General features: G+C 40.9%; 2 protein-coding genes across 2 annotated transcripts; one reads left to right on the top strand and one right to left on the bottom strand.

Annotated features, from left to right (window-relative positions):
• Window positions 1–6358: 6358 nt before the first annotated feature.
• Window positions 6359–8971, bottom strand: LOC134296143 (uncharacterized). The gene has a single exon (XM_062970283.1). It carries the CDS (start codon window positions 8723–8725, stop codon window positions 6593–6595), a length of 2133 nt encoding a protein of 710 aa, XP_062826353.1. The 5' UTR covers window positions 8726–8971; the 3' UTR covers window positions 6359–6592.
• LOC134296142 (uncharacterized) lies at window positions 8972–11677 on the top strand. The gene has a single exon (XM_062970282.1). The coding sequence runs from the start codon at window positions 9340–9342 to the stop codon at window positions 11470–11472; it is 2133 nt and encodes a 710-aa protein (XP_062826352.1). The 5' UTR covers window positions 8972–9339; the 3' UTR covers window positions 11473–11677.
• The last annotated feature ends 8613 nt before the right edge of the window (window positions 11678–20290 follow it).

Below are 20290 nucleotides of genomic sequence, written 5' to 3'. Positions count from 1 at the left end.
AAATTTAAGAGAGATATGCTATCTGATGGGTCAATTGTTAAGAAATTATAATAGAAAAATGCATAATATCAATGATACAGACATTATAAGAGTATGTATGTGTATATATATGCATACATATGTGTGTGTGTGTGTGTGTGTGTATTAGGCTTGCTCAAAGAATTCGATTTCCCCGTTTGTCGTTATTAATTCATTAGTTTTGTAACTTTTGAAGCAATATTCGACCTAGATTGTCCAGTTGTGTGGATCCCGCGGTTTCGAACCGCGATAGGCCCTTTTTCTAATGTCGTCATTTTTTTTCATTAGGAAAACAAGGTTTTGCAAATCACCCAAACTTGTTTAATTGCACTGGGGCACCTAGATGTTGTTTCCACCTTGTGGCCAATCAGAGAGCACGTTTAACCCAGGGGAGGGGCTTGTACGTCCTGAATGAAAAGAGGCTGCAGGGAGCCTTGTGGCTCATTTGGCTCGGGATCTGCAGAGAGAGGGTGGTTGGGAGTGAGATTCCAGGCAGGCAGGCAGGCAGGCAGGCAAGATTTTAGTGCTGTGAGTGTGCACAGCTTCCTTCCTTGGCTGAGCTAAAGAAGACCGGGAGAAAGGGTGGGTGGGTGAGGAGGAAAACGGGTGGATGGGTGTTTGAGTTAGGGTGTTTTTTCAAAGGGCCTGTGGGCTTTTTTCCCCCACCAGCTTGGCGTTTGCCATTTGCCCACCAGCCCTGCAATTTTTCTGCTGCGCCATATTGCCTGGTGCGGGGTGGGCTTTTTTCTTTCGGACAAAGAGGAGTTCAGCAGCTTTTTGGACGTGTGATTAGGAAACTTTTCTTTGCATAGGCATTAAAGTGAGTTGCAAATAGAAGAAATCAAATTTTCCAATTTTCATTTTGCAAAGTCTGGCAAAACTCCCCATAATCCACCGAAAAACAACTTGGGAAGAAGGGAGGGCGTATTGTTTTTCCCTCTTTCCTTTCTCTGAGCTGCTCAATTTGGGCTTGCAGCAAATCTCTTTCTCCTATCAATGCTAGCAAAGTCTGGCAAAAGGTAGCAAGTCCCATAATCCTCCGCAATACCACTTGGTTTGGGGAAAAGGGAGGGTGTATTTGTTTTTCCCTCTTTCCTTTCCCTGAGCTGCTCATAGGGCTGGCAGCAGTGACTCTCTTTCGCCTATCAACCCTAGCAAAGTCTGGCAGGGGGAGTGGGATCCAAGCCCCCATTTTGCCATCAGGCAATAAATCAAACCAACGTAGCGCAAATCTTACATTTATTGGGAGGGGGAGGGGCTTGCCCACTGTGGTATAATGGCCTCCAATCTGGATGCCTGGGGAAAGTCATTGCGCATTGTGGCAGCACAATGTGTCTCTTGGCCACCAATGTCCTAACATTTTGACAGATTTACGGGCACTGAAACAATGTTACCCAAGTAGAAGAAGGACTTTCACAGCGAAGGAACCCCTATTGAACAGGAAATAACAATTCAAAAGCAGGAACAGATTTTTGCAATTGTTAAAGTTTTTTAATATAAACTATGAAATTGCGCAATAAATCTTAGGAAAGGGCAAGCGCTCTGCAATTTGGCAAGCAAGCAGGGTGGATTGTGTTCTCCCACTGTACCAAATTTGATCAGTATAGCTGAAAGCCCCTCCTGGGCTGTTTTGGGCCACTGCGCATGCGCGTCCGCCATTAACGAATTACTTTTGAAACTAATTTTCGTTATTTCGAAAATTTTAGAGGGCAAAATTCGGAAATGACATCAGAAACGAAACGCTACCCCCCCCCCCCCCACACTTTTGAAACGAGTTTAGAATCAATTTTTTCGTGGATCGCTCAAGCCTAGTATATATGTATGTACAGACAGAAAGAGAGTGAGAGCAATAAAGATTGATATAAAAGAAGGCTAGATTGGCTAGTGTGAACAAAACCTGATAAGGAGAAATTTGAGAGTTCTGGCCTTCAGGAGCTATCAGAGAAAATTCTTTAAAATGGACTATAAGAATATTATCATACTGAGAGATTATGATTAAGTCAGACCCCTTCCACACAACTGAATAAAATTTCACATTTTCTGCTTTGAACTGGAATATATGGCAGTGTGGACTCAGATAACCAATTTCAGTGTGGACTCAGATAACCAATTTCAAAGCAAATATTGTAGAATTTTCTGCTTTGATATTCTGGGATATAGGGCTGTGTGGGAGGACCCCTAGAGGAGCTTTTGACCCCAAGAGTTATAGATGGAAAAAATATTTGATGTAAATACAGAAAGAGAAACAACATAATGATAAAATGATAAAAACACTAACCTACTAACAATCTAAATGAAAATTGTAGAACCTTCTTTATAGATATTAATAATAAATAATTTAAGAGAAATGTCAACGTGAAATAATCTGCTATGAAAAATTCAGTTTAATTTCCGTTGAAGAATTGAAAAAGAACATATGAAGACCAGAAAAAATGTGAGAAGACAGAAGAAGATATAACCAATGGACTTAAAATTAAAATTGTTAGACTCCTCAATATATTATGTAATATGTGTTAAAGAAATAGAGATGAAGACTTGTAACAATGATAATATTGTAAAAGTACCCCTCATTCCTCAACAACCTTCATCCTCTTTGTTTTGTCCTCGCAACATACCAGACATTTGTAAAGATGCAACTAATTAACAATTAATGTACTATCACCAAATGTTTCTTTTTCCTTACCTTGTACCCCAATCCCCTATTTTCCTAGTAAATGTATAATAAAATTAAAATTAAACATGGGTGGACAGTAAGTACAATATTTCAGATCTGATTGAATTGTTCCTCCCAGTCTTCCAATACATGGCTATTCTGGCTAGAGCTGCTGGGACCAGAAGTTCAAAAATATCTCTGGAATGGGTTCTACTTTGCCTCCACTTGAGATATATTGGCCAGTGGGTTGGCTGTAAAGCAGTTTTAGATGATGATGATGATGATGATGATGATGATGATGATGATGATGATGATGATGATGTTGATGATGATGGTGATAGAATGATATGATTATAGAGATGGGCCCCACAAAAGAGTGTAGGTAGGAGGTTGTTGATTATCATGAAAAAATCCCTCCAAATAGAAAACCAGCACATCTGCAAAAGAGACAAAAGCCTGGCTAACACTGTTACTTGATCTGTAGTTTTTATTGGTTCTGCTTTGCTCATTAAGTCCTCTTGTCAACAGCACAGCCAGCCCATTTTGCTGCCTAAGGCATGGCAGATTACAGTTCCTCCCTCCCAATAGTCATGATACATAGCTCCCAAAGCCAACCAAGGTATTCCGGCACCTGGGAAATGGCAATCCACAACATTTCTCTCTGTCTTGGTGACAAATTTGTGATGGTGATCATTCCAAAAACCAATAACTGCTTCTTGAAGCTGTTGATCCAAAAAAATCAATATCTGCATCACTGTGCTCAATGGTAGGAATCACTCTGCAAACTTAGGACAGGTGTGGAAAGGACAGAAACAGCTAGTTATAAAAATGTTGAGATTGTTTCCAAGAACTGTAGATTTCCCACCATTCTTCACTGTTTTACTTTTGTGGCCGTATTTATATCTCTGTAGAATACCAGTGACTGCTTTGCTTTCATACTTGCTGTGGTATACTGTGCCTTTAAGCCACATTCTCCAGTTGTTACACCTGCAATGTATTTAAACTACTGATAGTATGGGATATAATGCTTGTGCAGCCAAAGCCTCAGTAGTAGCTTTCCTGGTGCTTGAATAAATACCTTTACTACAGGATTCTGTTGGCTGGTGAGTTTGTCATATACGAAGAATACTACACTTGCTGTTAACTACCTAGTTAGACCACAAAATCTTGTTGAATATATTCTCAGTATAGAATATATTCTATACTTAATTAATATATGCAACTAGCTTAAACACTAAGATGTTTAAATTTTCTCCTAACATTTTTCCGTATTTCAAAGAGGGCACTTTTATGATCAGCTTACAAATGCAAGTATCCTGCTTCTGCAGCTAGAACAGGGTGGACTGTTGCAAAATAATCAGAGCCTCCAACAAAGAAAATATTTCAGAAAAAAATGTTGCAGGAAGGTTCAGATCCTCTGGTGTAAGAAAGAAGAGTGTGAAATATTATCTGGCTTATTCCGGCCATTCCTCTTCCAAATCCACATTTTTTCTCCCTGTTGCATAATGAAGCTCTCTGTTCATAGTACTGCCAGTTCTATGGAAGAAGCCACATGCTTATATAAGAAAGTAGTCACTGGCCACAGGAGTCAAACATATTCCCACATATTGGCAGACTAACGTGCCCTCGCTGAGCTGGCCCGAGGGTAGTTCATGATTGTTGTTAATTGCTAATATGCCCTTGTGGAGTTGATTGGAGGAAAGCCTGTTGGTTTCAGACTGTTAATAGTCTGAACACTCTAGATGGAATTTTCTGTCTGCCACAACCCTTCATGTTGCTCCCCCATCCCACCCACAAAAAAGAAGAAAAGAAGAAATTAAACTGAAGAGCACAGAAAGCAGTTTCAGTACACATAATACACTTCTAAAATTAATTTACTGCAGTTGAAAAAGTGAAGGAGATTCTGAAGACATTGAAAGTGTTTGGGATTAGAGTAAGGGATCCTGGCAAAGGATTCTGAACTCTAAATAAGCACAAGAGCCAGAAGAAGGGAATAAATTGGGAGGGAAATAAAACACACCCATTTCCATTTATGCTGGTGAAGCAGAAAGATTCTTGACAGTTTTTCAAAGTTTTTAGACCAATGCTGTTTATAGTGAACAATTTGGTGATATTATGTGTTTTCAGGCTTCTCTAACCAATGGTGGCTCTATCCAAAGGTTTTATTGGCAAAACTAGCAGTTCAAAAACATGCAAATATGAATAAAATCAATAGGTACTGCTCTGACAGGAAGGTAACGGCACTCCGTGCAGTCATGCCAGCCACATGACCCATTTCAGCTTAGAAATGGAGATGAGCACCAACCCCCAGAGTTGAACTTGACTAGACTTAATGTCAGGGGAAAACCTTTACCTAGCCTTTTCATCACACTTACCAAACCCCTAGGTTAAATCCATGTGCCAGCAGGACTGCTTACCAACAGGTTGGTGGTTTGAATCCGGGGGGAGCTGGTGAACTCCCTCTGTCAGCTCCAGATCCTCATGTGGGAACATGAGAGAAGTCTCCCAACAAGATTGTAAAACATCAAACATCTGAGCATCCCCTGGGCAATATCCTTGCAGACAGTCAATTCTCTCACACCAGAAGCAACTTGCAGTTTCTCAAGTCATTCCTGACATCAAAACAAAACTTCCCAAAATAAGTGTCCTAGGATGCTTTGAGCTTCCTTCAGAGACAGAACCCCACACCAGCCACCACAAGACATTTGTGACTTCCAGCGGAGACTCCGCCCCAGTCCTTGAACGCTTTCCCTCAAACACAGGAGCCTTCCTGTGTTGTGCTGGCTCCAATGGAGTTAGCATGCTCTGCCTTGTTTGGGCGATGCTCCTCCCCTTGTGATGGGAAAGCATAGTCGTGCCTGCAATTTGACGACCCTTGCTGGTGTAACAGCATGTGGGGGGAGGGGGCTCCCCCGTGTGATAAGGTCATTGAAGGCACATGATAACAAAGAATATCTGTTCAAGTCATACAGTGGGTTCCTAAGGCGAACTGGGGATTCAAATTCTAGTCCAATACTCAGGCCACTATGCCACACTGGTTTTGTTGCTGGTGTGCTAATAAAATATTTAAAGGCTATTAAGCAAGCAAAGAAAGTGTCACACAGTCAGTGGAAAAACATACTTTTTAATCCCTGGCAAGAAAAGAAATCTCTCTTTCAAGAATTGCAAAAAGGCCTGAGGGAATGCATGAGGGAATTCCAGCTCTTCTTTCTTTCTCCTAGGCTAAAAGATACACAAAAAACTGCTTGTAATTCCCATGTGTGTGTATATTTCGAAGAAACGGCTAATTTGTTTTTTTGTATCATTTTTTTCTCTGCCTTTAAGTTATTTCTGACTTAAAGCAACACTCAAGGAAGCCTACTGTAGGATTTTCTCAGCAAGATTTCTTTAGAGAGAATTTTCAATTGTCTTTCTCTAAGGTGGAGGGAATGTGACTAGCACAAGGTCACCCAGTGGGTTTCTAAACCTGGACTTTTAGTGTCTTAGTCCAACACCCAAACCATTACACTATACTGGCTCTCTCTTCTGCTTTGTGTTAAATCAACTGAGCAGTGCTGAATTCACACTAGCTGCCACAGTACTATAGCTACACACACACACACAATCAGTCATTCTGAGTGAAACAATGAATGTTAAAATAATACAGACTGAAAATACATTTGAAGTATACCATATTTCAATGTGTTGTCGAAGGCTTTCATGGCCGGGATCACAGGGTTGTTGTATGTCTTTCGGGCTGTGTGGCCATGTTCCAGAAGCATTCTCTCCTGACGTTTCGCCCACATCTATGGCAGGCATCCTCAGAGGTTGTGAGGTATGGAGAAAACTAAGCAAAGAGGTTAATATATATCTGTGGAAAGTCTAGGGTGAGAGAGGTCAGTGTGAATGTGTAGTTAATCACTTAAATTAGCATTGAAAAGCTTATCTGCTGTCTTCTTCCTGCCTCTGGGGCATCCTTTGTTTAGAGTCGTTAACTGCCCTTGGTTGATTCATGTCTGGAAACCCTCTGTTTTCAGAGTATTGCTTTTTATTTACTGTTCTGATTTTTGAGTTTTGTAATACTGGTAGCCAGATTTTGTTCATTTTCATGGTTTCTTCCTTTCTGTTGAAGTTGTCCACATGCTTGTGGATTTCAATGGCTTCTCTGTGTAGTCTGACATGATAGTTGTTAGAATGGTCCAGCATTTTTGTGTTCTCAAATAGTATTCTGTGTCCAGGCTGGTTCATCAAATGCTCTGCTATGGCTGATTTCTCTGGTTGAATTAGTCTGCAGTGCCTTTCATGTTCTTTGACTCTTGTTTGGGCGCTGCGTTTGGTGGTCCCTATGTAGACTTGTCCACAGCTGCATGGTATCCGGTAGACTCCTGCAGAAGAGAGAGGATCCCTCTTGTCCTTCGCTGACCGTAGCATTTGTTGGATTTTCTTCGTGGGTCTGTAGATAGTTTGTAGGTTGTGCTTCTTCATCAGCTTCCCTATGCGGTCAGTAGTTCCCTTGATGTATGGTAAGAACACCTTTCCTCTGGGTGGATCTTTGTCTTGACTCTCCTGGCTTGTTCTTGGCCTTGCAGCTCTTCTGATGTCTGTGGTGGAGTATCCATTGGCCTGTAGAGCCCAGTTTAGGTGGTTGAGTTCACCTTGGAGGAGGTGAGGTTCGCAGATTCTTTGTGCACGGTCTGTCAGGGCTTTGATTGTGCTCCTTTTTTGACTTGGGTGATGGTTGGAGTTTTTATGAAGGTATCTATCTGTGTGTGTAGGTTTTCTGTAAACTGTGTGGCCCAATTGTTGATTGGGTTTGCGGATGACCAGAACATCTAGAAATGGCAGTTTTCCTTCCTTTTCTTTTTCCATGGTGAATTGGATGTTTGGGTGGATGCTGTTAAGATGGTCCAGGAACTTGCTGAGTTCTTCCTCTCCATGGCTCCAAATTGTGAAGGTGTCATCTACGTATCTGAACCAAACAGTTGGCTTTTTTGGTGCTGTTTCTAGGGCCTGTTTTTCAAAGTATTCCATATAGAAATTTGCTACTACTGGGCTGAGAGGGCTCCCCATGGCCACTCCATCCTTCTGTTCATAGAATCCAGTGTCCCACTGAAAGTAGCTAGTGGTGAGGCAATGGTGAAACAGGGCTGTGATGTCTTCTGGGAAGTTTTGTTTGATTAGTGTGAGGGTGTCAGCTACTGGGACTTTGGTAAAAAGGGACACCACATCAAAGCTGATCAGGATGTCCTTGGTGCTTAGATTGAGGTTGCTGATCTTTTCTATAAAGTGTGTAGAGTCCTTGATATAATGTGCAGTGAGCCCAATGTGGGTTTGTAGCTGTGTAGCCAGAAATTTTGCCAGGTTGTAAGTCGGCGATCCAATGGCACTTACAATGGGTCTGAGTGGGATGGAGTCCTTGTGGATTTTGGGGAGTCCGTAAAGCCTGGGTGGGAGGGCTTCTGATTTGCACAGCTGTTGGCGTATGTCAAAGTTAATGGAGGAGTTCTTGATTAGAGTGTTCGTTTTTCTGGTGATTTTGTTAGTGGGGTCTTGTTTCAGTTTCTTGTAAATTGTGGGATCTAGAAGTTGTCTGATTTTTTCTTTGTATTGTTTTGTTTCCATGATTACTGTGGCATTCCCCTTGTCAGCTGGAAGAATGATGATTTCAGGATCTGAGTTGAGATCTTTGATGGCCTGTCTTTCTTTTCTCGTTATGTTGCTGGGGGGGAGTTTTGCATTTCTCAGGATCCTTGCTGTTTCCATTCTTACTTCCTCTGCTTCTTCCTCAGGGAGCTGGTAAATTGCTGATTCAACATTGGCAATGATGTTTTCTACTGGGATCCTGGTGGTGGTGACTGCAAAATTTCCTCCTTTTTCTAGAATGGATACTTGGTCTTCAGTGAGTTGTCTGTCTGTCAGGTTGATGATGGTCCGTGATTTATCCAGTTCTGGCTTTGGCTGTTGCTTACGGCATTTGTCAAATTTTTGTTTTTGTCTCTTGGTGTGGAGAACCATGTCTTTCTCCATTTTCTTGTAGGTAAGGCTGTCTATTTTATCCCAGTCCTGGGTATTCATCTTTTGGCTGATGTTGATGTGGAGGTGCAGCAGTTCTTTGTCTGTGTTTGCGAGTTCTTTACGGATGGTGTGGATTCTCTCTCTCAAGAGGTTGCGTTCCAGGCGGTTGTAAATGCGATGAGCCTGTGGTGTTTTGAAGGTCCTTTTGGCTGCAAGAAATTGTGGGATGGTATCTGTGTCTCTGCAGCGTAGAAGGAAGGTCAGGGAGCACAGCAGATGTGCTTTCCTGGTCCTTAGTTTTTCCAATCTCTGGAACATGGCCACACAGCCCGAAAGACATACAACAACCCTGTGATCCCGGCCATGAAAGCCTTCGACAACACATTGAACATCTCTACGGGGAGAAATTGTTCCAAGACACACGGAGATTGGAAAAACTAAGGACCAGGAAAGCACATCTGCTGTGCTCCCTGACCTTCCTTCTACGCTGCAGAGACACAGATACCATCCCACAATTTCTTGCAGCCAAAAGGACCTTCAAAACACCACAGGCTCATCGCATTTACAACCGCCTGGAACGCAACCTCTTGAGAGAGAGAATCCACACCATCCGTAAAGAACTCGCAAACACAGACAAAGAACTGCTGCACCTCCACATCAACATCAGCCAAAAGATGAATACCCAGGACTGGGATAAAATAGACAGCCTTACCTACAAGAAAATGGAGAAAGACATGGTTCTCCACACCAAGAGACAAAAACAAAAATTTGACAAATGCCGTAAGCAACAGCCAAAGCCAGAACTGGATAAATCACGGACCATCATCAACCTGACAGACAGACAACTCACTGAAGACCAAGTATCCATTCTAGAAAAAGGAGGAAATTTTGCAGTCACCACCACCAGGATCCCAGTAGAAAACATCATTGCCAATGTTGAATCAGCAATTTACCAGCTCCCTGAGGAAGAAGCAGAGGAAGTAAGAATGGAAACAGCAAGGATCCTGAGAAATGCAAAACTCCCCCCCAGCAACATAACGAGAAAAGAAAGACAGGCCATCAAAGATCTCAACTCAGATCCTGAAATCATCATTCTTCCAGCTGACAAGGGGAATGCCACAGTAATCATGGAAACAAAACAATACAAAGAAAAAATCAGACAACTTCTAGATCCCACAATTTACAAGAAACTGAAACAAGACCCCACTAACAAAATCACCAGAAAAACGAACACTCTAATCAAGAACTCCTCCATTAACTTTGACATACGCCAACAGCTGTGCAAATCAGAAGCCCTCCCACCCAGGCTTTACGGACTCCCCAAAATCCACAAGGACTCCATCCCACTCAGACCCATTGTAAGTGCCATTGGATCGCCGACTTACAACCTGGCAAAATTTCTGGCTACACAGCTACAAACCCACATTGGGCTCACTGCACATTATATCAAGGACTCTACACACTTTATAGAAAAGATCAGCAACCTCAATCTAAGCACCAAGGACATCCTGATCAGCTTTGATGTGGTGTCCCTTTTTACCAAAGTCCCAGTAGCTGACACCCTCACACTAATCAAACAAAACTTCCCAGAAGACATCACAGCCCTGTTTCACCATTGCCTCACCACTAGCTACTTTCAGTGGGACACTGGATTCTATGAACAGAAGGATGGAGTGGCCATGGGGAGCCCTCTCAGCCCAGTAGTAGCAAATTTCTATATGGAATACTTTGAAAAACAGGCCCTAGAAACAGCACCAAAAAAGCCAACTGTTTGGTTCAGATACGTAGATGACACCTTCACAATTTGGAGCCATGGAGAGGAAGAACTCAGCAAGTTCCTGGACCATCTTAACAGCATCCACCCAAACATCCAATTCACCATGGAAAAAGAAAAGGAAGGAAAACTGCCATTTCTAGATGTTCTGGTCATCCGCAAACCCAATCAACAATTGGGCCACACAGTTTACAGAAAACCTACACACACAGATAGATACCTTCATAAAAACTCCAACCATCACCCAAGTCAAAAAAGGAGCACAATCAAAGCCCTGACAGACCGTGCACAAAGAATCTGCGAACCTCACCTCCTCCAAGGTGAACTCAACCACCTAAACTGGGCTCTACAGGCCAATGGATACTCCACCACAGACATCAGAAGAGCTGCAAGGCCAAGAACAAGCCAGGAGAGTCAAGACAAAGATCCACCCAGAGGAAAGGTGTTCTTACCATACATCAAGGGAACTACTGACCGCATAGGGAAGCTGATGAAGAAGCACAACCTACAAACTATCTACAGACCCACGAAGAAAATCCAACAAATGCTACGGTCAGCGAAGGACAAGAGGGATCCTCTCTCTTCTGCAGGAGTCTACCGGATACCATGCAGCTGTGGACAAGTCTACATAGGGACCACCAAACGCAGCGCCCAAACAAGAGTCAAAGAACATGAAAGGCACTGCAGACTAATTCAACCAGAGAAATCAGCCATAGCAGAGCATTTGATGAACCAGCCTGGACACAGAATACTATTTGAGAACACAAAAATGCTGGACCATTCTAACAACTATCATGTCAGACTACACAGAGAAGCCATTGAAATCCACAAGCATGTGGACAACTTCAACAGAAAGGAAGAAACCATGAAAATGAACAAAATCTGGCTACCAGTATTACAAAACTCAAAAATCAGAACAGTAAATAAAAAGCAATACTCTGAAAACAGAGGGTTTCCAGACATGAATCAACCAAGGGCAGTTAACGACTCTAAACAAAGGATGCCCCAGAGGCAGGAAGAAGACAGCAGATAAGCTTTTCAATGCTAATTTAAGTGATTAACTACACATTCACACTGACCTCTCTCACCCTAGACTTTCCACAGATATATATTAACCTCTTTGCTTAGTTTTCTCCATACCTCACAACCTCTGAGGATGCCTGCCATAGATGTGGGCGAAACGTCAGGAGAGAATGCTTCTGGAACATGGCCACACAGCCCGAAAGACATACAACAACCCTATACCATATTTCATTGCATAATAGCCCCCACCACATAATAGTTGAACAAAATTTGTGACAAAATTTGTTTTTTTGTGTTCTTTGCAGAATAGTTGCATTCTTGATTTGTTACCTCTGCTGACAGAGGAGATGACCATCGCAGTGTGGAGGAAGACAGCTTCCCACTATAAACAGTCTACCAGCAGCTAGGCTTATCTTGCTGCCCTAAACACATTTGCCTGCCCCCTATCAGCACTCACTCACCCACTCACCCAGCCACCCCTTTTCAGGAATATGTGCCATGTGTGAAAAGTGACCAGGTATGTAGACGACCGAACAAGTGAAGTAGCACTTCATTCACTCACTCACCTTGCAGACATGGCATTTCATGCACCTTTTAGGCATGGCATCATGCCTGAAAGAGGATGGCTAGGTAAGTAAGTGAGTGAAACTCCAGCTGAGCCTGAAAGGGAGTAAGTGGGTGGGTGTGTAAGCAAAGTGATCTTACTGAAAAGGAGTAGATAAGTGGGTAAAGCTATTTAGGGCAACAAGACATGTGGAAGGAAAGCCTAGCTGCTGTACAGTTTTATGTACATAAAACTAGCACATTTTTTTCATTGCATAATAGTTGTGCCCCCTTTTTTCACTTAAAAAAGGGATAAAAAGTGTGACTATTACACAATGAAATACAGTAGCTGATAGCCTTAGTTGTCAAATCAAATGAAATGCCACCAGCACCTGCATACCAGCATATTATTTTAACTATGAAAGTATAATGAAAAGGAGGTGAAAAGGAAAATATAATCTGTGACCCTCCAGATGTAGTTGACCCACAGTTTTCATCACCACTATTTATGCTAGCTGTGGCTGAAAGGAATTGGAGTCCAATAACATCTGAAGCATTAGTATTTTCCAACTTTGATCAGTGTACATCAGACATGGGCAAACCTTTTTGTCTTGGGGACATACTGCAGGTATCTTGCCATTTCTAAAGCAGCCATAAAATGTGGAGGTAATTTATATCTTTTTAAAAGAATGGCTAATACTCCTCCATGTGATGTGGCTCCCATTGAAATAAGTATTTAAAAAGGGTGCCTTAACTCTGCTTCATTGAAAGGGTGTTGAGGAGAAACGATGCCAGAAAAGGTGGTTTTTTAAGTCTGATGCCTTAAACTCAGGTGTTATTGAAGGATCTGAGGAGAAAGGATACTAGAACAGCTCATTTCTTAAGTCTGATGCCTTAAACGCAGGTCTGATTGAAGGATATAAGGACAAAAGATCCCAGAAAAGATGGTTTCTCAAGTCTGTTGCTTTCAACCCAAGTCTTATTGAAGTATATAAGGAGAAAGGGTCCCAAAAAGGGTCCCCCCCCCTAAAGACTGATGCCCTAAAAATTATGGAAAGGGGAGCCTGCCAATGGGCCGGATATTCCTGGAGCAAAAACAGATCTTTCCGCTGTCAGAATGAAAAGCGGATTTTGCCCACCTGAATTCAGAAGACTCCTGAAAAATGGATTGGAGGCCACCGAACTCTGGACACCAAAAATGGCACAGGGTTTAGCTGAATTGCACACCGCTAGTAATTACAATGGATGGCAAAATTGTCCTCTATAATAAGATTTCTGTACCCTTCAATGAAATTTTTACTTCAATTCCCAAAATTTCTAGCATTGAAATAACTGGAATATGTAATTATTTAGCAACATTAGGCTTCCAAGTTTCCAAACAAATGAGACACAGAATAAAATGTAAGAATTCTAGGTGTGAACAATTTGAAATGTTTTACTCTCTAAAGTGCTAGAAATTTAGGGTTTCACAGAACATTTCCATGGAGGAGGAGACAGAATTCTTACAAGGGCAGAAATATCTTCATTTCTACTCTTCCTCATAATTCTCTCAGTACAGATTTAGCCATCTTTTTAACAAAATGGACAAAAGGGGTATTTGGATAATAAATGGAGGACTCAATACATTCTGCTTTAGGATGCCACCTGGTGGATCCTCTGGGTAAATGTACAAACACTTAAAAAAAAACCCTTTCCATCCAATCAAATATTTTGAAACTTTTCTTCATTCTGGATTTCAGTAACATCCCTGCCTCAGAGCCTGGGAAGTTGCCTGTTTGACCTTAGTTTTTTAAAGTAGCATTTTGCAGCTCTGTAATTACACCAATCACTAATAGTGATTTTAGGGTCACTATAATTTAGGGAAAAAAATTGAAGGCAAACAACAACAACAACAAAACTAATAAGAGACATCATGTTGAAGTAGTTTTAATATTGGACTAAGACACTTGGAGACCAGAGTTCAAATCTTCTCTCAGCCACTTGGTCACCTTTGGCAACTCACATTTTCTTAGCCTAAGAGCTAGGCCATAGTAAACCCCTGTGAACAAACCTAAAGAAAATATCACAATAGTTGCATCTTAGAATCACCATAAAGTATAAATGGTTTGAAGGCAGACAACTAATGAACTAATTCTAGGAAAAGAAATTCCACTTAAACATTAGGATGAACGTCCTGACAGTACAAACTGCACAAACTGTTCGGCCATGAAATATGCTGCATCAGAGTTCAGTGGAATCTCCTTCTCTGGAGGTTTTCAAGTAGAAACTGGATGGCCATCTGTTGGGAGTGCTTTGTCTGAGTATTCCTGCATGGCAAGGTTTGGACAGGATGACCCTTGTGCTCGCTTCTATAATTCTATGACATTAACAAGATGGCAGCCTCCTTGCACATGTTTTTTCCTCTTTGGGTGATAGCATATTTATAAACAAACATATTTTAAAGAAATTTGACTGACTTAGAAAAACTTGAATGTTTATGTCACAGCAACTGATTTTCTTCCTCCTTTCAGCTATATATAACCTTCAGCTATAACCCATTATGGCTTTTAGTCTTGTACCACTGATCATACTATAAATCTAGATTCATGAAACTAGAACAAAAGGTTGGAGGTTAAGTTGATACCAAATTACCTATTTCACATTGTTCCCTGACTCTGCAATGTTCTCGCAAATTCTCCCATGTACCTGGCTGAACATACTTTGGAACAGGTTGTTCTAATGTTATCACCAAAATATTTTCCTTTGATTTAGCAAGTTTTCATGAAGTCAAAGTTGTTCATTTCCATTATGAAGATTCTGTTACTCCCCCAATACACGTACATAAACACATCCCAAAATTAATATCTTCAAAGTGGCCTGTTGGGGAAGTGGCCTTCCCATATAGTCTCTAACTTTCTCATATTTTATGGCACTTGGAAAAAATATTTCAAAATAAACCAAAAAATAGCAAAAAAGAAGAAGATTATGATGATGAGAAAACTAAAACAGCAACACAAAACCCCAATGTCAAGAAACATTGACAAAAACATTGAACTGATGGGAATTTTTGCAGTTCATGACTTATTCTGCAGAAAATTTGCACATGGCTATTTTGCATAGAAAACAGCCTTTGCTGCAAGGAAAATGACATTTCTCAATTGAAGTATTATTTTCTGCACAGAAAGTTGTTTTCTTGACACAAAATGGAAAACAGCTACATATGCATTTTTCACAAAATAAATCCCAGATAATGAATAGGACACTACATATGCCAGATAAATTGCCCTAATAAGTGATTGTTCATAAATGCAACAGGAATACATTCTGAAATCACTGGTTATAGAAGGGATTTGCAGTTTGTGCAGTAGACACAGCTGCAGATGCATTGGTTCTACAATGGAGAAAGCTTGGAAAGGTTGTTCCTGGACTATGGCATACATTTTCAAAGAACAACAACTGGTTCTGCTTAGGAGGAGATGACTTGAAAATGTCTGAGATGAGGCACAATCATAAGCATTTTAATCAGCAGTAGTACATCTTGCCTGGCTTGGTGAGCAAAATAGAAAATTAATAAAAGAGGGGCAGAATATTCCTTTACTACCAGTGCATCTGCTGCTGCTCAGCAGAAAAGGAAGAAGGGCAGAAAGGAATGGCCATTCTCACTCTCTCTCCCAGCACCATAACAACAACATCCACACTTTTCCCTTTCCAGTGGGAAGGAATTAACTATTCCAGTTCTTGTGGCTTGTTAGGTTTCTGTTTGGGAAAACAGAGGAACTTCGAATCCTGCTGACCACTGGCTGCTTTCAACATATCTTCCCTACAGTGATGCTCATTTTGGCTCTGGTTCTAGCTGAATATTACTACCAGAATAACCACAAGGACTGATTTTTCCATAGTATCAATGGACGACCCTTTATGAGTGGCCCTCCTTTCTCTCAGTCAATGACATTGATAACATTGAATTCATCCACTCATTCAGTTCTATTTCATTTTTCTTGACTTTATAGATCCAGGCTGCTATTAAGCAGACATTTTTCAAGAAGTAGATGCTTTTCTATGCAGTTGTTTCTAACACATGAAGAATCAGGCTGCCATTCAATATTAAGAGCAGCTGGCCTCAAGAATTTGAGCTGCTGCAGAAAGACCCTCAGTACTGAGGTGAATTCATTTGCATCTGAGGCATGTGCAAGTGTTCATTCACATTCATGCACAGGTGTAAGTAGGCACAATTCAAAAGTGTTACATTGTTTATGAAAAGTGTTATATTGTTTATGAAAATAAACAGTGTAACACTTTTGAACTGTGCCTACTTACATCTGTGCATGAATGCGAATGAACACTTGCATGCACACTTCAGAATCTTTGAAAAATGCATGTGTTTTAAATATTAAGGCTGCGGCATACATGGAGAGAAATCAAGAAATGAATCGAAAGGAAGAATATTAACTTAAGTAGATTTTCTCTATCTGTATTTACTTTAAAATGGCCTTTGTTGTGCAAAGTGAGATGGATCAGCTGTGGTGTTTGGCCCTGGGAAGGGCTTCCCCTCCTCTGATGTCATTGACGCTTGGCAGCAAAGATTGCAAGGGCTTTATGCAAAGAGACCTGCAATTTCTCATAACAAAGTCTTGCCATTTTTTCTTTTATAGACAATTCTATAGGATTATTGGATGTCATTCCTCTTTGACCTTTCTCTAGAGAGAATGACATTGTTTCTACTTGATTGAAGATATTGTAATGAGTTAGAGGTTTGGCATTTCAGTAATCCCTGTGAACATAGCCTGGGGTTTCCTCGCCCATCTCCAGGAGGCTCTTTATTGCCCTGATCCAACCAAACAGCAGGGGCGGTTCAACCATTAGGCGAAGTAAGCGGTTTCTGAAGGCGCCATCCCCTAGGGGGCATCTAGGGGGTGCCGTTGAGGCACCTCTGCCCAGGTGTGGCCTTCCTGCCTCTGTGGCTGCGGCCTGGCTTCCATGGCGGCCGGGCCACCATGGCAGCGAAGGGCAACCATGAAAAGTATTTGCTTAACTATCTATGACAGGCATGGGGCAAACTTCGGCCCTCCAGGTGTTTGTACTGCAACTCCCACAATTCCTAACAGCCTGATCTAAGGCAAACAGTTGGCGTAATAAAGCATACTGGGTTCAAGTTAACTAGCAAAGAAAGTGGGATGATGGTCAAATAGGGAGTCAAGGCTCTTCTGGACTCTTGGACCGATTCTTAAACACGCTTTGTGTATTCCAAGTAGACTGAAACATACTTGTGGATTATCTGCCTTGATATTTTGGGTTATATAGCTGTGTGGAAGGACCCTCAGAGCTCTTCCACACAGCCATATAACCTAGAATATCAAAGCAGAATAACCCACAATATCTGATTTGAACTGGGTTATCTGAGTCCACACTGGCCTATATCCCAGTACAATGTTTGGTGCTAAATTCTCAAATATAGTAATTCCTACATAACATTACCATGTATTGAACTGCTTTTTCTGTTGATTTGTTGTAAAACATGATGTTTTGGTGCTTAATTTGTAAAATCATAATGTAATTTTATGTTTGATAGGCTTTTCCTTAATCCTTTATTATCCAATATTTTCGCTTACCCAATGCTTTTATTTTTCAGTGATTGGTTTGGGGGGGGGGGCAAAATTCTGTTCGCTTACACTTGAATATTACCTAGGGCCGGCCCTGCCAATCAGGTACACCTGACCTTCAGAAGTTTTTAAGTGCTTTATTTCAGCTAAAACAAATAAACTGGTTTTTAAAAACGATTTAGCATTGTAGTTTTTCTAGGAGGGATTCTTATGGACCACACTGTAGCAGGTCCAAGTTGCCAAAGGCAATTCCCTGCCTTAAAGGAGTATAGGATATTTACACCCTACGGATAGCCCGGATAGCCTGGAACACATGGAAATTTCTGTTTTGTAGAAATTTCTGCTTTGCAGTGATATGGGCAATTTTTGTAATACTGTAAAACCCTGGGTAAATTCCAGCCTAATTCCAAAACCTTTCCAGGAATGATAATTTCGGGTCTGTCCCTTTGCTTGTTTCCTATTAGAAGAAAAGAAAATATTAGTGGAGGCTAAAGATTGCTTAAACTGAAAATCATAAATAATCTCAAAATGTAGGTTCTCAATTACCTTCAAAAACATGTAGAACAAAACTAATTCAGAATACACCCAGGACAATACACTCTTTTCCAAATGAAAACAACCAGTAGTTTTATCCTCTCTGTTAAACATCATTTAAGCAACAAACTGTAGTCTATTAGGTTTTGCTTACATGTTGGAAAGAGGCGAAATAGTTTTATGACTGTCTGAAGTCATTCTTTCAACAGAAGAGAAAAGTTTGCTGATTAAGATGGGATAAGATATGCACTTGCCTGAATGTGTAACATCAGCAATTGCCACACTCTAACTTTTGGAATTGTTTTGGAATTGTTTTGTAAACTTAAAGCTCACAGATTTGAAAAGAAATTACACAATGGAAGTAATTGCTGTTCACATCCAGTAAATAGCCCTCCAAAAATTCCCCAGTGCAGCTGTTGAAAATTCAAAGAGCAAGCTCAAGTCATAACCACCAAAAGAAGGAGCTGTGTTCCTTTCACAGTTATGGGAAAAATTATTTTGATCTACTTTGTGCTGAGTTCTAGATTAATCACCACCAGGACTCCCAGCTTCACCCCTACTGTGTTGTTTTCTAGTAGTACATTCCTTTTAGGTTAATTAAAACATGCCATTTTCAAACATAGACTTCTTGAAAATAATACTAATAAAACTGTACAGTTAAGTTTACTGGATATGACTGCGATCCTCGCTATATTTACTTGGGAGTAAACATTATTAACTCAGAAGTATTGATCTCAGATAGGATAGGTTTAACTTGTACAAGACACATTAAAATAAAATAAAATTCTAAAAATCTGCTGTATAAAATGCCCCCTTTTTTCAATACAAATGCAAACAAACTAGTAAAAACTCACAATTTACAGTATTCAGGTGAAGAAGAAATTCCATCAAAGAAAGGAGGGAGGTATCCATTTAGTCTCTTATTTCTAGTCTTCCTTAATCATAGAATCATAGCATCATACAGTTGGAAGAGACCTTTTGTGCGTCATCCAGTCCAACCCCCTACCAAGAAGCAGGAAAATCACATTCAAAGCACCCCCGACAGATGGCCATCCAGCCTCTGTTTAAATGCCTCCAAAGAAGGAGATTCCTCCACACTCTGAGGCAGAGAGTTCCACTGCTGAACAGCTCTCACAATTAGGAAGTTCTTCCTAATGTTTAGGTGGAATCTCCTTTCCTGTAGTTTGAAGCCATTGTTCCGCATTTGATTTCCAGGGCAGCAGAAAACAAGTTTGCTCCCTCCTCCCTATGACTTCCCCTCACATATTTATACCTGGCTTTCATGTCTCCTCTCAGCCTTCTCTTCTGTAGGATAAAATGCACAGCTCTTTAAGCCACTCCTAATAGGGCTTGTTCTCCTTGATCATTTTAGTCGTCCTCCTCTGGACACATTCCAGCTTGTGAACATTTCCCTTAAATTGTGGTGCACAGTATTTCAGGTGTGGTCTGACCAAGACAGAATAGAAGGGTAGCATGACTTCCCTGGATGTAGACACTATACTCCTATTTATGCAGGGCAAAATAATGCTAATTGGTTGGCATTCTCTTAAACATCATAAGCTAGGTATTGGACCTCATAACTGTTTTGCATTCTAATTTTTGGATTACTATAAATATCCCCCAAATCTACCTTAAAAGACAGACAGCTATATCAAGTAAATTAGTTATATGACACTACTGAGCAAGGTACTGAAGATTGACACATTCAGCCCCTTCCCACCTGTAACCAGGAATTGCAAGGAGAATCCATAGAGATCCTTGCTTTTGCTCACTGTCTCACAGCTCACTGGTAGAAGGAGGCTGGAAGCATCATGCATCAGGACACCACTCACCAGTACATAGAATTCCTTTACTCAGTACAGCTGCTAGGCTTTTAAGGTGGGTTTTATGCAGTGGGATCAGAAGACAAGAGCAGAGCATCATAGCTATATGCGCCACGTAGGAGCTCAGTCATTGTTATCACTTCCTTCAAATGCCAGAGCAAAGACAATCCATCAGTTACTGTGGCATTTTGGCAGTTGATGTCATCATTCTGATTCAGAAAAGGCATAGATTTTTAGTCTCTGTGTTTTCCCCATCTGCTACACCACTGTTACCTAAATTGTAAAAAAAAAAACAACTAATGTATTGAATAAATAATATGCATTCACATGATGATGGCTAGTGTGGTAT

This window comes from Anolis carolinensis, chromosome 2 (assembly GCF_035594765.1).
Source record: "Anolis carolinensis isolate JA03-04 chromosome 2, rAnoCar3.1.pri, whole genome shotgun sequence".
Classification (NCBI taxonomy): Eukaryota; Metazoa; Chordata; class Lepidosauria; order Squamata; family Dactyloidae; genus Anolis; species Anolis carolinensis.
This window is presented reverse-complemented; position numbering and strand designations above follow the sequence as displayed.

Coding starts and splice junctions, on each gene's coding strand:
- LOC134296143 (XM_062970283.1), bottom strand. CDS start 8,725: ATGAATACCCAGGACTGGGATAAAATAGACAGCCTTACCTACAAGAAA.
- LOC134296142 (XM_062970282.1), top strand. CDS start 9,340: ATGAATACCCAGGACTGGGATAAAATAGACAGCCTTACCTACAAGAAA.